Source organism: Leptinotarsa decemlineata, unplaced genomic scaffold, assembly GCF_025532065.1.
Source record: "Leptinotarsa decemlineata unplaced genomic scaffold, Ldec_3_MD MMD2_tig00000010_RagTag_RagTag, whole genome shotgun sequence".
Lineage (NCBI taxonomy): Eukaryota > Metazoa > Arthropoda > Insecta > Coleoptera > Chrysomelidae > Leptinotarsa > Leptinotarsa decemlineata.
The window spans coordinates 9,665,232-9,684,987 of NW_027412538.1; the positions used below are offsets into that span (position 1 = coordinate 9,665,232).

General features: G+C 36.5%; 2 protein-coding genes across 2 annotated transcripts in view; one reads left to right on the plus strand and one right to left on the minus strand.

Annotated features, from left to right (window-relative positions):
- Positions 1 to 16,567, minus strand: part of LOC111508743 (activating signal cointegrator 1 complex subunit 1) — a 144,668-nt gene extending 128,101 nt beyond the window's left edge. Inside the window, exon 1 of the mRNA XM_074171412.1 lies at positions 16,557 to 16,567. The gene's annotated coding sequence lies outside the window, so the exon portion shown is untranslated. The remainder of the gene's footprint in view (positions 1 to 16,556) is intronic.
- dgo (ankyrin repeat domain containing protein 6 diego) overlaps positions 1 to 19,756 on the plus strand; it is an 80,912-nt gene that overhangs the window by 17,147 nt on the left and 44,009 nt on the right. Inside the window, exon 2 of the mRNA XM_074171411.1 lies at positions 17,149 to 17,524. Coding sequence (XP_074027512.1) covers positions 17,171 to 17,524 — 354 coding nt within the window. The 5' untranslated portion in view covers positions 17,149 to 17,170. The remainder of the gene's footprint in view (positions 1 to 17,148; positions 17,525 to 19,756) is intronic.

Genomic DNA, 19,756 nt, shown 5'->3' on the forward strand with positions numbered 1-19,756 from the left:
GTTCTTTCCAAACACCAACTCGTTATTTTAACACCAGTTTGATCTTCCGCTTGAAAATGATAACTTGTTACGTTACGAAACATGTGTCGAGGTGTTGGAAATAACGATTTGGTGTTGAGAAAAAATTCCAATAATAGGTATTCATTACTACATCAAAGTTTCCAAACAGTGCATCACAAGTATCATAGACCTCTTTCAAAATTTTGGACACCTTTCAGCTACATTTCTACCATATTCCCAAAACTCGATAAAAAATGTGAAGATTAGTTTTCGAATGAAAAGTGAGATTCGATTGATCGATTTATTAATTGATTGTACATCTACTCACAGTACAAGAACCCACACAATTTCCACTTATTTTGTTTAGAAAACTCCCCATTCAGTGTGGTGAAAATAAAAAAAAATGTTTATTTTCTTGTGTTATTTATTCAAATATGTAATTATTTCACTATTACTCAGTTGTAATGTAATGAACATCAAACAATAATAACGACAATCACAAAATATTCATAATTTCAATGGGAGGGATGTACATGTCGATGGATTAACAGCAAATTATCAATATTTGGCTTCAGTTTTGTTGGGAATAACCGCAAATCTCCCGGCACAAGTTTTTACATATAACAGTGGCTGAACCTCTTAAAATATCATCTGCCTACATTGATAGGTGAAGTCAAACCGATATTTTAGTTTTTCACTATCGAAATCAGATACATTTTCGTGAAGTCCCATTTTTTGTCACGTCAATGTAGACTCCCGTCGAGTCTCTCGTGGATCCTTGGGGGGTCCACCTGGACCACTTTGGAAATCACTGATCTATACTAGTATAAATGTGAAAGTTTGTGAGGATGGATGTATGTTGTTTGTGGCTCTTTTACGCCTAAACGAATGAACGGTGTGGAGGGTAGAGGGGAGGTCTAAGTAATGAAGCGATATCGGCGAAATGAATGATATCGGAGAGAAGTCGACTCAAAAGCGGGTAGACGCGTAAGGGCAGACGTCGTTAACGGTTGTGTTAGTTTTCCGAATTTCTTTATAGGTAACATAATTCGATTCTCGAAGTTATTTTTTTTGATTACTGTATTTTCAAAGTAAAAATACAAATTACTAGCTGTTGCCCGCTCTTATATTAACGTACAACCGAAGCTACTGAACCTAGAATCTTGAAATATTCAGGTAGGTTCTTTGTATAGCGTATCAAGAAAGGAAATCAGGAATTTCCACCCCCACGGGGGAAAATAGTACTTAGAAGATTGCATTGGATTTCGTCATTTTTGACGTTGGGAATCTGAAGTTTTGGGTTATTGAAGAAATATTGTAACTATTTGTTTAAAATGGTATGTCACGAAACTTAATGTGACAAACCAAATTCTACGCGGGCGTAGTAAAATTACTACTTTTACTCGATATTACGAGTTTAAACTCGAAATTTCCAGTTTTTCCAAAATAGCACTGTCTGATCAACATCAGACAGTGCTATTTTGACCATCCATAGGATTCATCAGTGGTGCTAGGCTGAATCACGATTCAATAACTGGGCTCCACTGTCCTTCAAGCACAAGATAAGTTAGCCTGGACGAAGATACCATCAGTAGAGTCGAAATAGAACGACCAAACTTCTACATCAACTATTTTTGAGCACTAGTTTCACGCAGATGCGTCGTAGTGGAAGCTGCAAAGAATAACGGAAAGCGGTTTCTCGTTTTACGGTCGATGTCAAAGCTCAGCTTGTACCATGTACTATTTTCTTCACGTCTGCACATTGGGCCACAGAGTGTACAGGAAACCAACATACACAGACAGATACCTGAACAAAAACTCGAACCATCAGCCACAACAAAAGAGACGGGTGAAAGAGCGCAACGAATCTGTGAAACTGAGAGTCTTCCTGAGGAACTCAGTCACCTGAAAAATGCCCTCAAAGGGAATGGGTACAGCGATGGAGAATTCGAGCGGGCCATACAACGCAGGAAAGGAAAAGCCAAAGTAACCCCATCTAGGATGGTCAAGGAGAGAGCTTTCCTTTCCTATGTTGAACATGTTACATACCGGATTGGGAGAATCTTATAAAAACATGACGTGAAACCAATATTCAGACCAACAAAAACTATTAGACAAAGTCTAAGGTCAGCTGAGGACCCCAGAGAACCTTCAGCAATACCCGGGGTATACCGGATTCCATGTAGCTGCGGGCTGGTCTACATTGGAACCATGAAAAGAAGTAGGTACGCCCGTGCTGGTAGTTCATACTGGAACCTCTGAGGTAAAATGAATTTATTGAAAACACTTTCCCAACACCAGAACAACAATCACGATCTCTCGATGCGTGTTTCGTTAACCAAGTTAGCGTCCTTAGGAGATCAGTATGACTGAATGTTACTACTATGTTAGTTTATATGCTAGTGGCGTAACTACTACCTGTAAGTATAACCTAGGTTAGGTTAGGCTAGGTCCAAAATGAGTGGGTCTATTACCCTCTACCGCAACCCGCAAGGGTTTATTGTGGCTCACACCTATTCACACTCGAGCAAATAAACTCAGCTTCTTAACGAAGCCGATCAGTTTGTATGGTGAGTGGTCTTTCGGGTCAGATGGTAAGAGTACGGCTCTGCCGAACTCTAAAAAAACCTGATTTGGTCCCCAACGGGGCAGGCACAAAGTATGTGCTCTGCTGTTTCATCATTTTCCAAACAGAGGCGACTCACACTGTCTTCCGACAGTCCGAGTCTCTGTATATGATGATTCAAATGACAGTGACCTGTAAGAAGGCCTGTTAGACATCGTAGTTTATCCCTACTGTTGTCCAACAACTGTTCTGTATCAATCCTGGAAGATTCTGCCAGCAGTCCATAAATCTTTGTGCCATTTAGGTGTTCAATCTTTGTTTGGCAAAGCCTAAAGCGAAGAAAATGACAGGTTCTGGTCTGATGAAGCTGCTTGCAGCACCCTCCTTCGCAAGAAAGTCAGCAGCCTCATTATCTTCCAGGGCAGTATGCCTTCCAGAATCCAGACCAGAGACAGTCTGTTAAGTCCTCTTATCGAGGATAGTCGTTTTTGGCAATCTCTCCGCACACTATTCAATGGCGTAAATTTCCGCTTGAATTACAGTCGCATTGGTACCTAGGCAGGTTGAAGTTTTACCTAACTGCTACCTGTTATTGATCTCAGGTAGTTTAGCAAAAAAATCAGCATCCGATACAACTTAAAATTACTACTCAAGAGTATATAGAGAGGCAATAGAAATTCAAAAACACGGATGATTTCAATAGCAAAGAAGGGGCAATGAACATTAATGAAATCTAGCTACCTGTCTTTGAAGGTACACAAACAAGGTCAGGTAATCCAGTTAAGTGAAACCAAATACCAGCAACGTAGTTACTGTCTACGGAACAACGGGAACAACAACTCAAGCACCAACTTGGGCACTGCGACCGTTACCACATCGCCTTTTATAATGTCTACCGCAGTAGTAGACGAAACGTCAGAAACCTGGAAAATAGCTTTCACACAAGCTTACCCTTGTCATGTATTCAGTATTCGTTAATGAAACTTCAAACAAAGGTCGAAACCGTATCGTTATTCAATTTTTCGGAATTAGTAGCCTTTCGCTGACTTGGCTACATCCCGTCAGCTATTTATAATTGCCGTTATATTCATGTCACTCTTTATATTCATTGTTGTCTCGGTTATTTTTGTTTTTGTGTCAGATTAATTGTGGTCCATTTCCATGGTCACGGTGATGGCGCGTTTGGTTTGTTGGTTTACGCAAAACCAATTTGTAGAGAGCTTTGTAGTTAAAAAGCACCTGTGTTCTAGGCCAGTGCAGAGTAGAATTAGAATTTATATTTGTGGTCGATTTGTAGTTCAAGTAACGGTTATTTTGTATTTTCAAGATAATTCATTGACAACATGTAAAACAAAAATTTTAAAGAATGAAATGTGGAATATGCTAGTGTGGAGTGTTGGGTGTTTTCACGCTTAGACACTCAAAGAGGAACCATATTTCAACAGGAATAGTACGTAATATGTTCAAGTATCCGGTATTGTTGAAATAATGTTGCCTTCGATTGGAACGACGAGATAGAGAATCGGTTCAATTATGGTGAAGTTGCCCATTCCACGGTACTTTTAAATAATGTCAAATAATCAACTTTGAATCTGGAGGTATAAGAATGAAACGAAAAATTTTATCACAGATATATGAGAAATCCATCATACCCTGGAAATTCTAGAGGGTTATCAAAATGTTTATAGTTCATTGCCGATGCTTTTTGAAACAAAAAAAATAGTAGTAGGAGGAAACCCATTGGAAAAGGAAAAAAATATGGAAAAAAACAAAAGGAAAAATAATTTATAGGCGATCTGAGGTCGGAAAGTGGAAGGGGGTGAGTTTTTCAGGATAAAAACGGTTTATCTCGATTTCCGGCAAAACTACAAGTCCTACGGAAAAAAGTTGAATGGCAAAGTAGTAGATCACATCAAAATATCTGATTTTTTAATCTGTATGCTTGTTGTTCGTTGAAATCTTTTATATAGTGTAAAAAATATATATCAGTATTGCAAATCTGCTCAGAGAAGGCAAAAAACAAAAAAACTCGAATCGAAAAATAGTTCTTTTTCTAAATATTAAAAATAGGATTCAATAGGGATTTTATCTGAAAACGTGATTGTAACCGTAAACAATCTGATTCATTAAATTTTAATTGAATTTACGTCATAGAAAATCTTATAATACAGGGGTGCACAAAAGTACGGAATAAAATTAATATCTTCTTAACCAGTTTTTTAGGAAAAAACGCTGAAACACGTCAGTTGATTTCACGTTGTACGCATTTTTTGGCAATGAAATGAATTTTTTTTTCAACCCCTTAGCTGCAACCCTCCCCAACTTTTTTTTCAAATGCAAACCTATGTGGTTACAACGAAATGAGAAAAAACTTTTTTGAAAAGTTACAAATACCTAACTTAGTGCTATCTACGGGTGAATTGACGTAACAGATGCTGAAATTGGCCTCCACCCTCTACTTGGCAGGCTCCTAGGCGATGGTAAAACCCGTCTACGGAATTCCGAATGGCCTCAGCCGGTATGTTATGTGATTCCACTCTAATTCTACTTTTTAGATCTTCAATATTAGCCGGCCTATTTTGATAAACCTTGTCTTTCATATATCCCCAATGAAAATAATCTAATGGCGTTAAGTCTGGGGATCTTGACGGCCATTCAATTGTACCACGTCGTCCAATCCAGCGTCCTGCAAATATGTCATCGAGATATTCTCTGACATTAATACTAAAATATGGGGGAGCGCCGTCCTGTTGGAACCAAAGTGTTTCAGTGGGGATATCTGAATCTGCTTCATTGGGAAACATAACAGCAAAAGCAGGGACTAATTCAAAGCGTAAAAAGTCTGAGTAGCGTGCAGCTGTAAGGTTTCTCTCAAAAAAGTATGGCCCTAATATTCTGTTGTTGATGATGCCTGCCCATGCATTCACTTTCTGAGGACGCTGCGTACGAGCTTAGCATATTCAGTGTGGGTTTTCCTGACTCCAGAATAGATAGTTGTACCTGTTAACTACTCCATTTAAATAAAAAGTAGCTTCGTCCGAAAAGAATATGTTGAGTGGAAACCCATTATTCTCGGCAAATCGCCTCATTATTTCCTCACAAAATTGCAAACGCCTGTACTTGTCATCTTCCAAGAGCTCTTGGACAAGACATACCTTATATGGGTTGTATTGACAGATTTACGGGATCGTTTGGCATATAAGTATGAATTTTAAATCTTCTTTTATTATTTTACTTAACTTCTCTTTGCTCATTTTTGGAATGAGATCAATATCCATTAACTTTGTCCTAATGGATACGAGGGTTGGCGATTTATTCTCAAAAAAGAAATAATGAATGGTATAGCGTACAAAATTTTTCTGGTACTCGTTCAATTCAATTTTTTTTCCACCACGACAATGTACTTTTGGAGCTTGCAGAATCCCAGTCACCTTTTTTTCACGTACAATGCGTTCAATTGTTCTTTGAACATTACTTGTACCTGCCACGGCATCCATCTTAATACTATAAAAATAATAAAATTCAATCATATTATTCATCTATTTGTCAGTTGTTTACTTATCTCAAAAACTATTTTAAATTTGTTGTATTTTGAAAAACACTTTATTGTGAGATTTTCACTAGAACAGATTAACAAATCCGCAATACGTGTTTCGCTGCACAGTAGCTTTTTCAAGCGTGTTCACTAACAAACTGAATTGTACATACATTCTACATATATACTTGTTAAAATATTACTTTCTACCTAGAAACTAATAATATTCTAGGAACTAATTAATGACAGTTATACCTGAGTTCAATGACTAGGTCAACTAATAATCTCACAATTAAGTGTGAATGTGAAGAGAATCTATGATAATGTACTTTGAAAAACAAGTTTCGGCCAACTCTATCTTATATTTTAAAGTTAAAAATATAATAGTCTATTTAATAAATATAATAAAATATATTTAATAAATACAAAACAAAGTCACCTTAACAAGAAACAGAACACACTACGCCTATGCAGATAAAGACGCTTGATAATGAAGAAACCGAATGACTATTTGTGTCATTTTATACCTGCGAAGTGTTGATCAGTTTACCGATTTTTCAAAGTATTTAACGAACTGGTCCACCTATTCGCTCGTACATTCTATCGATATTCAGAAGCTATCTTGTTACGGGGGGCAAATTTTATGAAATCATCTTACTTTTCAATTATCTACAATGGCATAGACAATAAAAATGACCCCGATAAGAATTTAGTTCTAACATTTAACATTGTTGCCGTTAGCTCTCAGTTCAAATTATATATGAGTTACCTTCAATTGAAAATTGTTATACTATAGCAAAGCGACTGGTCTATAGTTATTTGGGAGAGCAATCTTTCAACAAGAAGGAAAAACCCCTTACTTGGAAGACAGATTGAAAAGTCTTCAAAATACCGGTAAGAGTTTATTTGCGCACTTTTTAAGTACGATGACGGGCACTTCATTAGGACCAGACGCCTTGTTGATATTAAGCTGTTTCATAATTGAAGAAAATAATAGTTGTAAGGCTCTGTTTTGGTGGCCTAGCCTTCAATTTTTTCATTATTGGAGAAAATGGTCACTTGAATTTCGCGCTGTTGAGGGTTAAAAATACACCAATGAATTATATGTATAAGCACAAGTATTCACTTACTTACAGAAATGGATTTTTTTCCTCTTGAAAGATCGGAGGAGTTTAGCCTTTACTAAGATTGTGTAAACCAGCTGTATATACCAACTGTATAAATCAATTGAATTAATATCAGTGAGATCGATAATGATGAAGAAAACAACACATTCTTGAATATTGGGTTGTTTTTGAAATTTTAGGCGATCATCGATATGGTTTTCGCAAGCAAAGATCAACAAACACGGAGAGTTTCAGGCTGTTGCGCTCAATATTTTTGCGCTTGGACTTCATGGGGGATTGAACATTGTTGAATTGAAATCGGCGATAATGTTGCTTTCTGAATTGAAATTGTAAGTCACTGAAAAAGAGAAATTGCACGGTTCTTCCTGTATAATAGCATATGTATAATGTATAATAACATATGTATACAATATAATAACATTCATTATATATTCAATTTCGCAAGGGAAATAAAATAGATGCAATTTGAATTTGATGAATGACAAAGCAACGAGTCATATGCAAAGCGGAAAAAGTGTGCCACTTTCACTAAAAATATTCATTTTTCACGGTTAGTGCTTTCAGGTTATTGCTCTGGTAACAGACGGGAATTATTTATATGTAAATGGCCTCGACATGGATGTTGTTTCTAGGAATAAGTGGAACTAATGATAAAGTATGCAATCTTCAAGTAGGATTCATCCATTTGTTATTGACAAAATAAAATATACAGGATGTATCTTGAATATGTCATTGATTTCTGATTAACGGAAAAACATATTTTAAACAGATTTTTTCAAACATATTTCAGGTGGTGATTACTTGTCATATTTTGGTAAGAAAAAATTATCTAATTGATGAAACCGAGAATTAGAAAAAATATCAACACCTACAACACCTTATGGGAGGGTAAACCACTTCGTTACGTAATGCGTTCCTCAGATTATCATATTAATTTAGGTGATAACTTAAGCTTTTCTCAAGTTGAACAATTTCAGTATTAAATAGTTCAACTTAGTTCAAGAATACAAACCTGCATCATCAAAGAAAGCAACATAGTCGTCTCTAGCAAGTGGCACTGCAATTTATACACAAAGTCATTGAGATATTTCTACCCGCTATGCATTAAATACAGTATCAATTAGCGTCGGACTGGGGGTATTAATATAAATTATCCATTGATATATTCTGTATGATTAGAAGATAATTAAAATATGGTGAAAACTAATTTTGTTTTAATATTTTATTTTGGGAAGGACAATTTATATTGAAATAGTTTTTTATTATTTAGAATTGTTACCTTCTACAGATCTATAAAATGATCAGAATATTAAGTTTACAAATAAATACAAATGTAGAAAGGGCAAATTACTGCATTTGATAAATTAGCTTTTTGAAAAAAAATGTAATTTGTCAGTAACTTGAATTAATAAAATTTTGCATATAAAAATAAATATGTATCATCGGTTGTGACGTTCTGAAGATTATCCATTTTATTTATCCAACCTATTTGAATCAAAACATTATATTTTGCAGTTATGAGTCGTCTTTTAATGTAAATTAATTTGTTATTATTATTGTCACTGATAATATCAAATTGATCGTAAACTTGATAATGAAGATGGAAACAGTCTTCGAAACGTCATCAGATAAGTATACGGTTAGAAACTTGGATATCTGAATTTCGTTTGAACCGCGCTCAAAGTTTTGCAATGTTCGACGTTTCGGCTTCGACTTTGACACCTTTTCAAGAATCATAGATGTGTTGCTGTACTGAGAGACATATTTTACGGTTTTGATGTTTTGGTCTTGCCAAACCTTCGAGCCCCTCATTGCACCATGTTTATAAATAATAATATAGACTAACCCAGTGTTCTGGCTTTCTTCATTGCTTTTAAATGTGTTCTTTTCCATTCTACAACATCTGATTTTTTTATAAACATGCTCTTTCTATCTTGTTTTCTAAAAGTGGAGTTCAGCTCTTATGATCTCTTTCATAATCTAGTTCTTCTTATATCAAGAAAAACACTGTCTTTACGTATAACTGACAACACTTTATCTAATGTAGGTATTTGGTTTTTTTATGTAAAAAGAGTGCACTGTTCTCCTAATAGAATTTTTGACTTCTTCGTCGATAACCAAACACTCTCTGCCAGTGGATACTTTCGGCTCCAAAAAGCTGTAGTTTTCCTTGAGTTCCTCTAGAATTCTAAAAATTGTCGATCTATTGACACCGGTTATACTCGCGCATTTTTTCATTAATTCCTCTTTGTTTTTCATTTCGGGCGGATATTGTATTCTTAAAGAATTATAAATATTCTTTTTCTTTTATATTTAATGCTGACAGTTTCGGACGCTTCACGATTCCCGAACAACTAGTTTCCATGTTGTATAGCTTTTTATTCAACGCGCTCTCGAAGTAAACTGAAGAATACCACAAAGACTGAGACTAAGACTCGAACTAACACTGATACTAAGACTAACTCCTCTACCATGGTCTTCAAACTCTTAACAGAAAATAATGTACTATTTTATTTCTATGGAAAAAGCGAAGTCGGGCCTATTGAGGGGTGCAGTATGTCCGTTGACGGTATGATTCAAAGGAATATATATTTATGCCGCCTTGAAAAAAACATGTTTTTTCAACCCCATTCAACTAAATACTCATTTGATGGAGAATGTCTTGGTTACTACTGAACACATTTTCATATTTGCCTTAGTTGATGTGTTATTTTGTTTGTTATGAATAAGATTTTTCAAGAATAAGTTTTGATTATTCATTTCGTTGAGAGTGAATGATTCGAATGCAGTACGCTTATGGCACTAATATACAGGGCTATTCAAATTCGTTTCTGTACATGGGGATCTCATAAACGATAAGAGATAGAGTGTCAGTTAAATTGTGGCAAAGTTGTGTATTTTAGAGACCTATTGAATGATGTAAAGAAATCGAATATAACTCTTTTGGTTCTGGAGATATACAGGAAAAACTAAAAAATCCCAAATTATATTTTTGCCTATATCTTCTTTATTCGCAGACATTGAAAATCTGTCCTCATTTTGCTATTGGCACTCGATGTGGGCTCTCAGGATATATCCATGAATCTTTTATACAGGGTGTCATCTGACTTGGACCACCCCCATCTTTGAATTTTCAAATACGGGCCTGTATTTTTGATCGTAGACGTTCACTTCATACTGTAATATTCGATTATAATTATGTGAATTATTCCCTTTTAAATTACGGCCCTGGAAATTGGTTGACTGAGTTGAATAAAAAAATAATAGCCACTTTCACGTCTCCCTTGCTCTGAGCGTTTTCTACAATGAACTTCGAATAAGAAAACTTTTTATGATTATTTGAAACATATCTACATCAAAAATATATTTACCATACCGTTACCCTTGGTTTCTATTTGCATGTATAGCCTGCTCGAATTCTCCTTCAATTCAATTCAATTCTTTATTTATCCATTCGAGCAAATACAGCTATAGGACAAGTCAAAAAACATATAGACATACAACAAAGTACAGTGAATAAAATGATAAAATAAAATAAATTATGTACATGAATAACAAGGATTGCAGACAAAATACAATTAACATAGGATAGTGAAATAATACATGTTTACAGGTTGTTCTTTAAAAAATTAATTTATAATAATCTTCTAGGGAGTAGGGACACAGATCAATTAGTATCTTTTTCACTTCAATAAGAAATTTCCGGTTTGAAAAGGATCTATATCTTTGTGGAAGTCGATTATAGAGTCTTAAGCCAAGTACATATGGTCGTCACGAGCTTTGTGTATATTCTTCAAAAGTTCTAAAATGAAAATACCACTAACTGTTAAAATCCTCATGTTTTTGAAAAGGTCACGACAACTATGGTTAAATGAGACTCTAGCAATACATCTAACAATGCGCTTTTGAGCCAGAAAAACATTTTGTGCATATGCTGATCCACCCCAGACTGCAATACCATAGTTTATTCTTGATTGAACTTGTGCAAAATAGAATGAACGGAGATGATTCAAGTTCAATGTATATCTAAGATTTCTGATTTGGTAACATTTTGAGTTCAGTGTCTTAGAAAGCTGTAGACAGTGAGTTCGAAATGATAAGTCTTCGTCCAAAAAAATTCCAAGAAATTTAACACTTTCAGTACTATAAATGCATGTGTTATTAATGTTGATATTTAATGGCGGTACGTTTTTGTTTTGATGAGTATGAAAAGTTACACAATTTGTTTTGTTTGTATTAAAAAGAAGAGACATATCAGAAGACCAGACTGAAAAGTTGAGCATTGTGGTGTTAATTTTTGTTTTCAGAATTTCAGAGTTTTCTCCTGTAAAAAGTAGCGTTGAGTCATCTGCATACAATGTAGTGAATGCATCAGTTAAGATCAGAGGTAGCTCATTAATATATAAGACGAATAGTATTGGCCCCAGAATGGAGCCTTGAGGTACCCCAATGTCATTTCTTTGAGGAGATGACCGAGATGTTTTACCACAATGAGAGATTTTTACAATTTGTTTCCGTCCTTTCAGATACGAGCTAAACCAGTCATGAATTTTACCTCTTATACCAAATTTATATAACTTATCAAGCAGAGTTTCGTGTTGAACACAATCAAAAGCCCGACTTAAATCACAAAATATTCCTGTTGGATTTTCACCCTTCTCAGTAGCTATTAATACTTTCTCATAGAAGGAGATAATTGCTGTTGTAGTAGAGTATTGGCTACGAAAACCATGATGATTATCCTTAATAACTTTGTTCCTCTCTAAAAACGATACCAGTTGATTTAGAACCACATATTCAATTACTTTTGATATTACTGATGGAATAGTGATTGGTCTATAATTAGATATGTCAGATGGATTACCTTTCTTTAAAATAGGAGACACTAATGAAGTTTTCAATTTTGTTGGGAATATCCCGTCCTCAAGAGACTTATTAATCACGTGAGTTAAAGGTTTAACTATGTATTCTGCAATTTTTTTTAATATTACAGCTGAAATTCCATCATAACCACAGGAGGGCTTATTTTTAATTTTATATTTTATAACATTGAGAACATCTATCTCAGAAACATATTGAACAAACATACTCTCTGTTTGAAAATTATTTTGTGGATATTTGATTCGATGATTTAGGTGTTGTATATTTCCTATTGTTTCCTTAGGTATGTTTACAAAATAATCATTAAATATATTTGATAAAATTGATGGTTCTTCAATAATTTCATTATGTAATTTTATTGCGATGTGTTTTTGGGGTTTTTTTTTTCCATGTACCCATTCCCATTGACAGAAACAACAACTCGAACACCAACTCGAGTACTGCGATCTCCGAACTTCGCCTTTGATAATGTCTGCCGCAGTAATAGACGAAACGTCAGACTAAAAACCTGCGGACCACGGCCAACAAATTCGGAAAATAGCTTTCACACAGTCATCTCCGGCCGTAAAAGTTTACATTCTTTGAGATAAGATCAAAATTTATTGATTAGGTAATTGATATGATAAAATGTGAACCTCTTTCAAAGAGGTCTGTATACCTACCTTTCTCGGAGGTTCACGAGCAATTGATTTCCCTTTGCCTTCACGCTGTAAAAACTCAGTGTGTTTCGATGCAATGATCTTGAGCTAATAATGTTAACTACGTTCTTAAGTGGCTGTGTCTTGTTTATTGTTTTAGAGACATGATAAAAGTAACGTTCATTACATGCTCGTCAATGTTTTTCCGTGTTTACATTTGTCATGCACGAATGCAATGCTTGTAATTTATTTTTTGTATTTTTCATTAGAGAGTTTCGCCATTCTTTCCCAAACGGAAGAACGATAGAACAACTTTTCCATTTGATTATTCGAGTTTTTTGCTTTCGCGTTTCTAATGAGATTGGCTGTTTCAAATGATGATAATGATGTCTCATCAGATGTTTCTGTAACAGTTCGAGCTCTCTGATAATTTCAGATCATACCATCAGAGATATGAGATATTCGGCTGTTTCAAAAGTTTTGTCCTTTTTTGTGAGTCTACTTCGATAATTGAATAGAACTGGCCGATGCTTGATGAACATTCATATTAAAAAACTAATCAATAGAGTTTATTGTATGATTTTCACTATAATGGTTTTACAAAAACCGCGACACGTGTTTCGCTTCTTCAAGCATAACTGCTTGAAGGAGCTATTGTATAGCGAAACACGTGTCGCGGTGTCGCGAAACACGTGTCGCGGTGTCGCGAAACACGTGTCGCGGTTTCGCTATACAATAGCTCCTTCAAGCAGTTATGCTTGAAGAAGCGAAACACGTGTCGCGGTTTTTGTAAAACCCTTATAGTGAAAATCATACAATAAACTCTATTGATTAGTTTTTAGTCTACTTTGACTCGAAATGAGTGCCTTTTGCCAACGTGGGTTAAGCTAGGTCCAAAGTGAGTGGGTCTATTCAACCCTCCACCGTAACCCGCAAGGGATATTGTGGCTCACACCTATTCACACTCGGCCAAATAAACCCAGCTTCTCAACGAAGCCGATTAGTTTGTATGGTGAGTGGTCTTTCACGTCAGATGGTAAGAGTACGGCTCTGCCTAACTCTAAAAACCTGATTCGGTGCCCAGCGGGGCAGGCACAGAGTATATGCTCTGTTGTTTCATCGTTAATGAGATAGTCGGATAGGCAAGTTATTATTATCATTATTATTATTATTACATATAAATAAAGGCTGAGGACAAAGTCCTATGTAAGGCTAAAAACGAAGGATGTCAACAAGTTAATACAATGCATGCAAAAAGAAAAGAAAAATAATTATTATATGCATAGAGGCGAATAAGCAAATAAGCAAATGTCTATTTTGTTTTTGAAACTGTTCACTGAGTCGTAATTCATAACTTCGTTGGATAAGTTATTCCATGTTTCGAAAATACGCGCATATACTTCGCGTTGCTATGTCGGCCATGTTGAAAAGCAGGGGACCTGTCAAGTTTAATTTTGGTATTAAATTGTTGACATGAAATTAAAAAAAATACATGATACTTAAAGAATCTATGATAGTTAATATAACTTTCAAAAACTTTGTTTGTTTTGTTTGAATAAAACTGTGTTCAACTTCTACTTCACCAAATAATTGAAAATAGGAAACAAAAAACGTCTTTATTAGATGAAGCTCTCTGAACAGCTGTCATTTGCAAAAACAAATTTGTCTGGGTTACTAGTTTACATACAGATTTCCAAGATTGAATGAATATAGGTATTTAAGAATTACATTATGCTTTTCTGTACAGTACATACATACATGATGTGTAATCTTATAAATGTTTTCTGACCGATTCAAGGTACATATGTAAATTATAATAATATACAAACTGTTCAAGTAAAAGTTATTTCTATGTAATGCAAAGCCTTTAGGAGTAGTTGTTTTAGAAGAAACCCCCCTTCCTTTTTGTTAACAAATTACTTATCTGTGAAAGATACTATAGATACACATACATGCATGCATGTAAGTATGTATGTTTGTGTGTTGGTACCACTAATACATTTTTTACAATCAACTGCATGGTTTCTTTTAATCTGATTGATCAATTTTTCTATTCAAGCGAGTTTATACATAATTTCAAACTGAATTTGATCATATTTGGAATTTAGACGACTCCAAATACAAGTTCAAGAACAAATTCAAACAATATTTGATAGAAAAAACATTTTATTGCGTTTCTGATTTTTATGATTAACTTTTTTTTCAATTTCTACCCTGTTCCACACTGTGAAGCATTATGGAACAAAGCTGTAACAATTGGATGGTGATATTCAACAAATGAGATATGCTGGCAAAAATAAGATAATCCCTTAATGAAACCTTTTAATTAGAGCTCAATTTCCCATATAGTCGATTTAGCTCTTTTTGGTGACATTTTTCAGCCCTGTCCAAAAATTTCGACCAAGGTGTCATTCGATTCGTATTTTTGCCTAGAAAGTTTAAGAAAGGGTCCGAAAACGCGCCGATAAAAATTACAAAAGTTATAAACAATTAGGTGAAAAAAAAAGGGGTTTTAGTTTTTTCTCAATATCTCGGAAAATTTTCACAATTTTGTAAATTTGAAAAAATATTTGAAAAGATCAATGAATTTGCGTAAAAAAAGTCCCAACTCCCGAAACTGTATCTCGATTATTTATAATTTTTACAGAGCCCTGAAAATAGAGCCAAAAACGGGTAGTCTGGCTTCCGCGCGCCTTTCGTCACTCTGACATAAAAACAAAAAAATTATTTAAACATATTAAATGTAAATATTAAGGATTGAAAAAATTCATGTAATGTTGAGATACATCAATAAACAATAATCCACAGTCAAAAAATGTTTATCCCAATTTTAACGTTAATTATGAATTTGTTAATTAATAACTTTTTCTGAATTGAAAGTTAATATAAAAATCCCTATAATTATTAAACTAAAACTCTGGCATTTTTTTTCCTTTGGTGAAGCTATCCTTAATAGGCAAAAAATAGATTACCGTTTTAGCCAAACTATCCGCTTTTGGCTCTATTTTCAGGGCTCTGAAATCGAGATACAGTTTCGGGAGTCGGGACTTTTTTTACGCAAATTCATTGATCTTTTCAAATCTTTTTTCAAATTTCCAAAATTTTGGAAATTTTCCGAGACATTAAGAAAAAACTAAAGCCCCATTTTTTTCACTTAATTGTTTATAACTTTTGTAATTTTTATCGGCGCGTTTTCGGACCTTTCCTTAAACTCTCTAGGCAAAAATACGAATCGAATGACACCTTGGTCGTAATTTTTGGACAGAGCTGAAAAATGTTACAAAAAAATACGTGTGAACTAGACTAATACACCATACTTGTACTCGATGCACTTTTCAGTAACCAAATTAGCATCTTATTAATTGATGTTTAATATCAATTTCACTTCTGAAGATGCTAACTTGGATAGTGAAAACGGGCAACAAATACAAAAATGTTTGGAGTTTAAGAAATTTGACTCCATTCGTATGTTTCTTCTTCAACACCAAAGGTTCCAGTCACATCTACCGCTCTTAATGTATGAATAGAGGAACACTTCTGCGTGGGTTGCAACAAACCAAACGAGATGATGTTTTCCGTAAAGTGGTCCTCACATTGTGTGCCATGCAAATCTAATTCTGAAAATCCTTAGCTATCACTTCATATATTATTTGAAAGAATTACAAATAGTATCGTTTCAATATATTATTCATTATGGTGAATGAAATAGCAACAATCAAATGACGAACCTTATTTTATTAGATAAAGTCATTTGAAAACAAGTTCAATTTCATGAATTATGACAAGATAGAATTTCCAGTACGCCTCTGTTATAGACACCATGTCGCAAGTCTGGCCCTGAATAATCCGCTTTTCAAGATGGCGTCTTCATACTTTTTGAGATCAAAGGCGGCATCGTGGAGTGTCCGTGCTGATTGTTAGGTATGCTGTGGTTCCGTAGAGATAGGCTCAGTGTCATTCATCCTCTCGGCACGGGTACACACACCTTAGGATTAAGCCATCGTTGGGATGCCATTCAGTTAGGGAATGACAGAGCCACAAGTGATTCTGTCATTCCCGTATCCAGCGGGGCTACGTGGAAGCAGGCATCGGATGGCCGGTTTGCTCAACCCCCACTTCCCAAGCCAATGCACTCGCCAAAAACAGCATGCACAGTAGTTAGGGTAATGAAAGATGAACAAGGATAGCCAACCCGCCAACAGTTACCGCTGATTCATTCAAGGGGTTTCTAAATGAAAATCTTTTCTCACTGATAGATCCAGGTTGGTTGTTGCTGTAGCCACGTCGTTTCGATTTCATTACTCAGTCGACTTATTTCAGTTGCGTGAATTGTTGACAGATGTGCAAAGATCCATTTGACCCATAATGTACTAACACCTCTTAATACTCTTCTCTTTCCAGGTGGTATGTCGGATGGCCCTGAATGAGTGGAAGCGGTGCCGTTGCAGGAGGTGCGACGTCGTCAGCGGTGATTGGAGCAGAGCTACGAGCGGCAGCAACTTGCGGCGATGTCGCCGCTTGCCAGCGCTACCTGGGAGCGGCGCGATGCGTGCGCTTCTCACGCGATGAGAGCGGCAGAACGGCTCTCCATCTGGCCGCCGGCCAGGGCCACGAGGCCGTCGTTCGACTGCTGCTCGGCGTTGCGGCGCCTCGGGAGGTGGACGGACCCGACGGTGCGGGATGTTCGGCGCTGCAGAGGGCTGCCGCCGGAGGGTTCGAGGAGGTGATCCGGCTGGTGCTGGCGAGGGGGGCCGAGGTCAACCGACAGGATAGCGTGGTGAGTGGAGAATGCAATATCATGGAGAATATTCCTTCGAAACAGTTAATTGATCCTGGAAATGTTAATGATGGTTAGGTTAGATTAGGTCTAAAGTGAGTGGGTCTATTCGACCCTCCACCGCAACCCACAAGGATTTATTGTGGCTCATACCTATTCACACTCGATCAAATAAATCCAGCTTATTAACGAAGCCGATTAGTTTGAATGGTGAGTAGTCTATCAGGTCAGATGGTAAGAGTACGGCTCTGCCGTACTTTTAAAACCTGATTCGTTCCCCAGCGGGGCAGACACAAAGTATATACTCTGCTGTTTCATCATTTTCCAAACAGAGGCGACACACACTGTCTTCTGACAGTCCGAGTCTCTGCATATGATGATTCAAATGACAGAGACCTGTAAGAAGGCCTATTAGACATCGTAGTTCATCCCTAATGTAGTCCAACAACTGTTTGGTATCAAGCTTCGAAGAGTGAGTAAACGTCTTGGAGTGAGCCAATCCTGGAAGATTCTGCCAGAAGTCCATAAATATTCTTGCCATCTAGATGTTCAAGATTTGTTTGGCAAAGCCTAAAGCGATGCCAATGCCAGATTCTGGTCCGATTAAGCTGCTTGCAGCACCGTCAGCAGCTTCATTGCCTTCCAGGCCAGTATCGCCAGGAATCCAGACCAGAGACAATCTGTTAATTCTTCCTATCGAGGAGAGTCCTTTTTTGGCAATTTGCTACCAATTTAGACGTTGCTCGGTAGGAGCCAAGAGCTTCCAACGCAGCTTGACTGTTCGAGAATATTTTTATTGACTTGTGTATGAGGTTGGATTCATCGAATCTATCCGCACACAATGAATAGCATAAATTTCCACTTGAAATACAGTCGCATAAGGCAGGTAGATATCTCTGTCCTGGGTCTGAGGTTTAAAACACCTGCACCAACACCGGAAGGTGTTTTTGATCCATCTGTGAACCAACAACTATCTGTTCTTAATTTTTCCGTCTCCCGGAGGAACCAGTTCTCTCTACTTGGGAATATACTTTATAAGGCAGTTCGTAGTTGACAGTTGGAGGTATAAAGTCAGAGGTCATTTTCAGAATGCTGTGACTTCCAGTGTCAACCAACAGTCTGTTGCACTCTGCTTTAAACTTATTTGTGCAGTTGGCAATGTGCACAAGTCTGTATGTAGTCCATCTAGCCTCTCTCTCCAGAAGAATGTGGAGAGGAGGTATATCTAGAAGGAGATCCATATCTGCTGACGGTGTGGTACTCATGGCACCACTGATAGCCAGACAAGTCTGTCTCTGTAAGCCAGAGAGCTTCGCTTGGGCCGTTTTCCATAAGTAATCATTGGTCTGACAATCATCAAATCCAATGGATTTGTTTGGCGTTAAACCGTCTAATTTTCTTTTCCTGGTAAAGGGGATTAACACAGTTTTGCTGGGGTTGACAGACATCTGCTCTCTCAGGCACCAACTGTGAACATCGTCCAACGTGCTTTGGAGGATATTACAAGGTACTCTTCCCGACGTGGACCTTGCCAGGATGACAATGTTATCTGCATAAGCTTCCAGATTAACTTTTCTTCTGTCAAGGGCATCAAGCAGACTATCCATCAGGGGCGACCACAGAAGGGAAGATAGTACCCCACCTTGAGGCAGCCCCTGGTGACCTTGAACCTAATGGCTTCTCTTCGAAGTGTCGTAGTTGCAGTTCTGTTCAGCAGCATGGCAGAGATCCAGCCAGTTATGGTCGATTCTATACCTTTCCTAGCCAGAGACAATCCTATAGTGAAGAGAGAAATAAAAATTTCTATGTTTTTTACCACTTTTATTTGTAACTAACGTTACTGGAGTTTCGTCCTATATGGACATTCTCAAGTTTACAAATAAAAGTGGTAAAAAACATAGAAATTTTCATTTCTCTTTTCACTATGATCTCCTACCACGTAGTAACGGCTACATCCATCAATTTTAACAATCCTATAGATTTGACTAATGCATTGAGCAAGAGCATATGAGCAAGGTCCAAATGAAAACATGATGAGCTGATGTCCTCAAGAAGAATCACCTTCAAGTTCTGGTATTCATAGGAAAGGGTTCTATGCGACGATGGAAAATCTACGCCATTGACTCACGGGTGGAGACTGAAGGAAAACAATCTCACACATCAATGGATATTTCCGTCTGTCTTCAATTGAAATACTCAACACAAATTGTTTCTGGTCTGAACTTCTGGTCT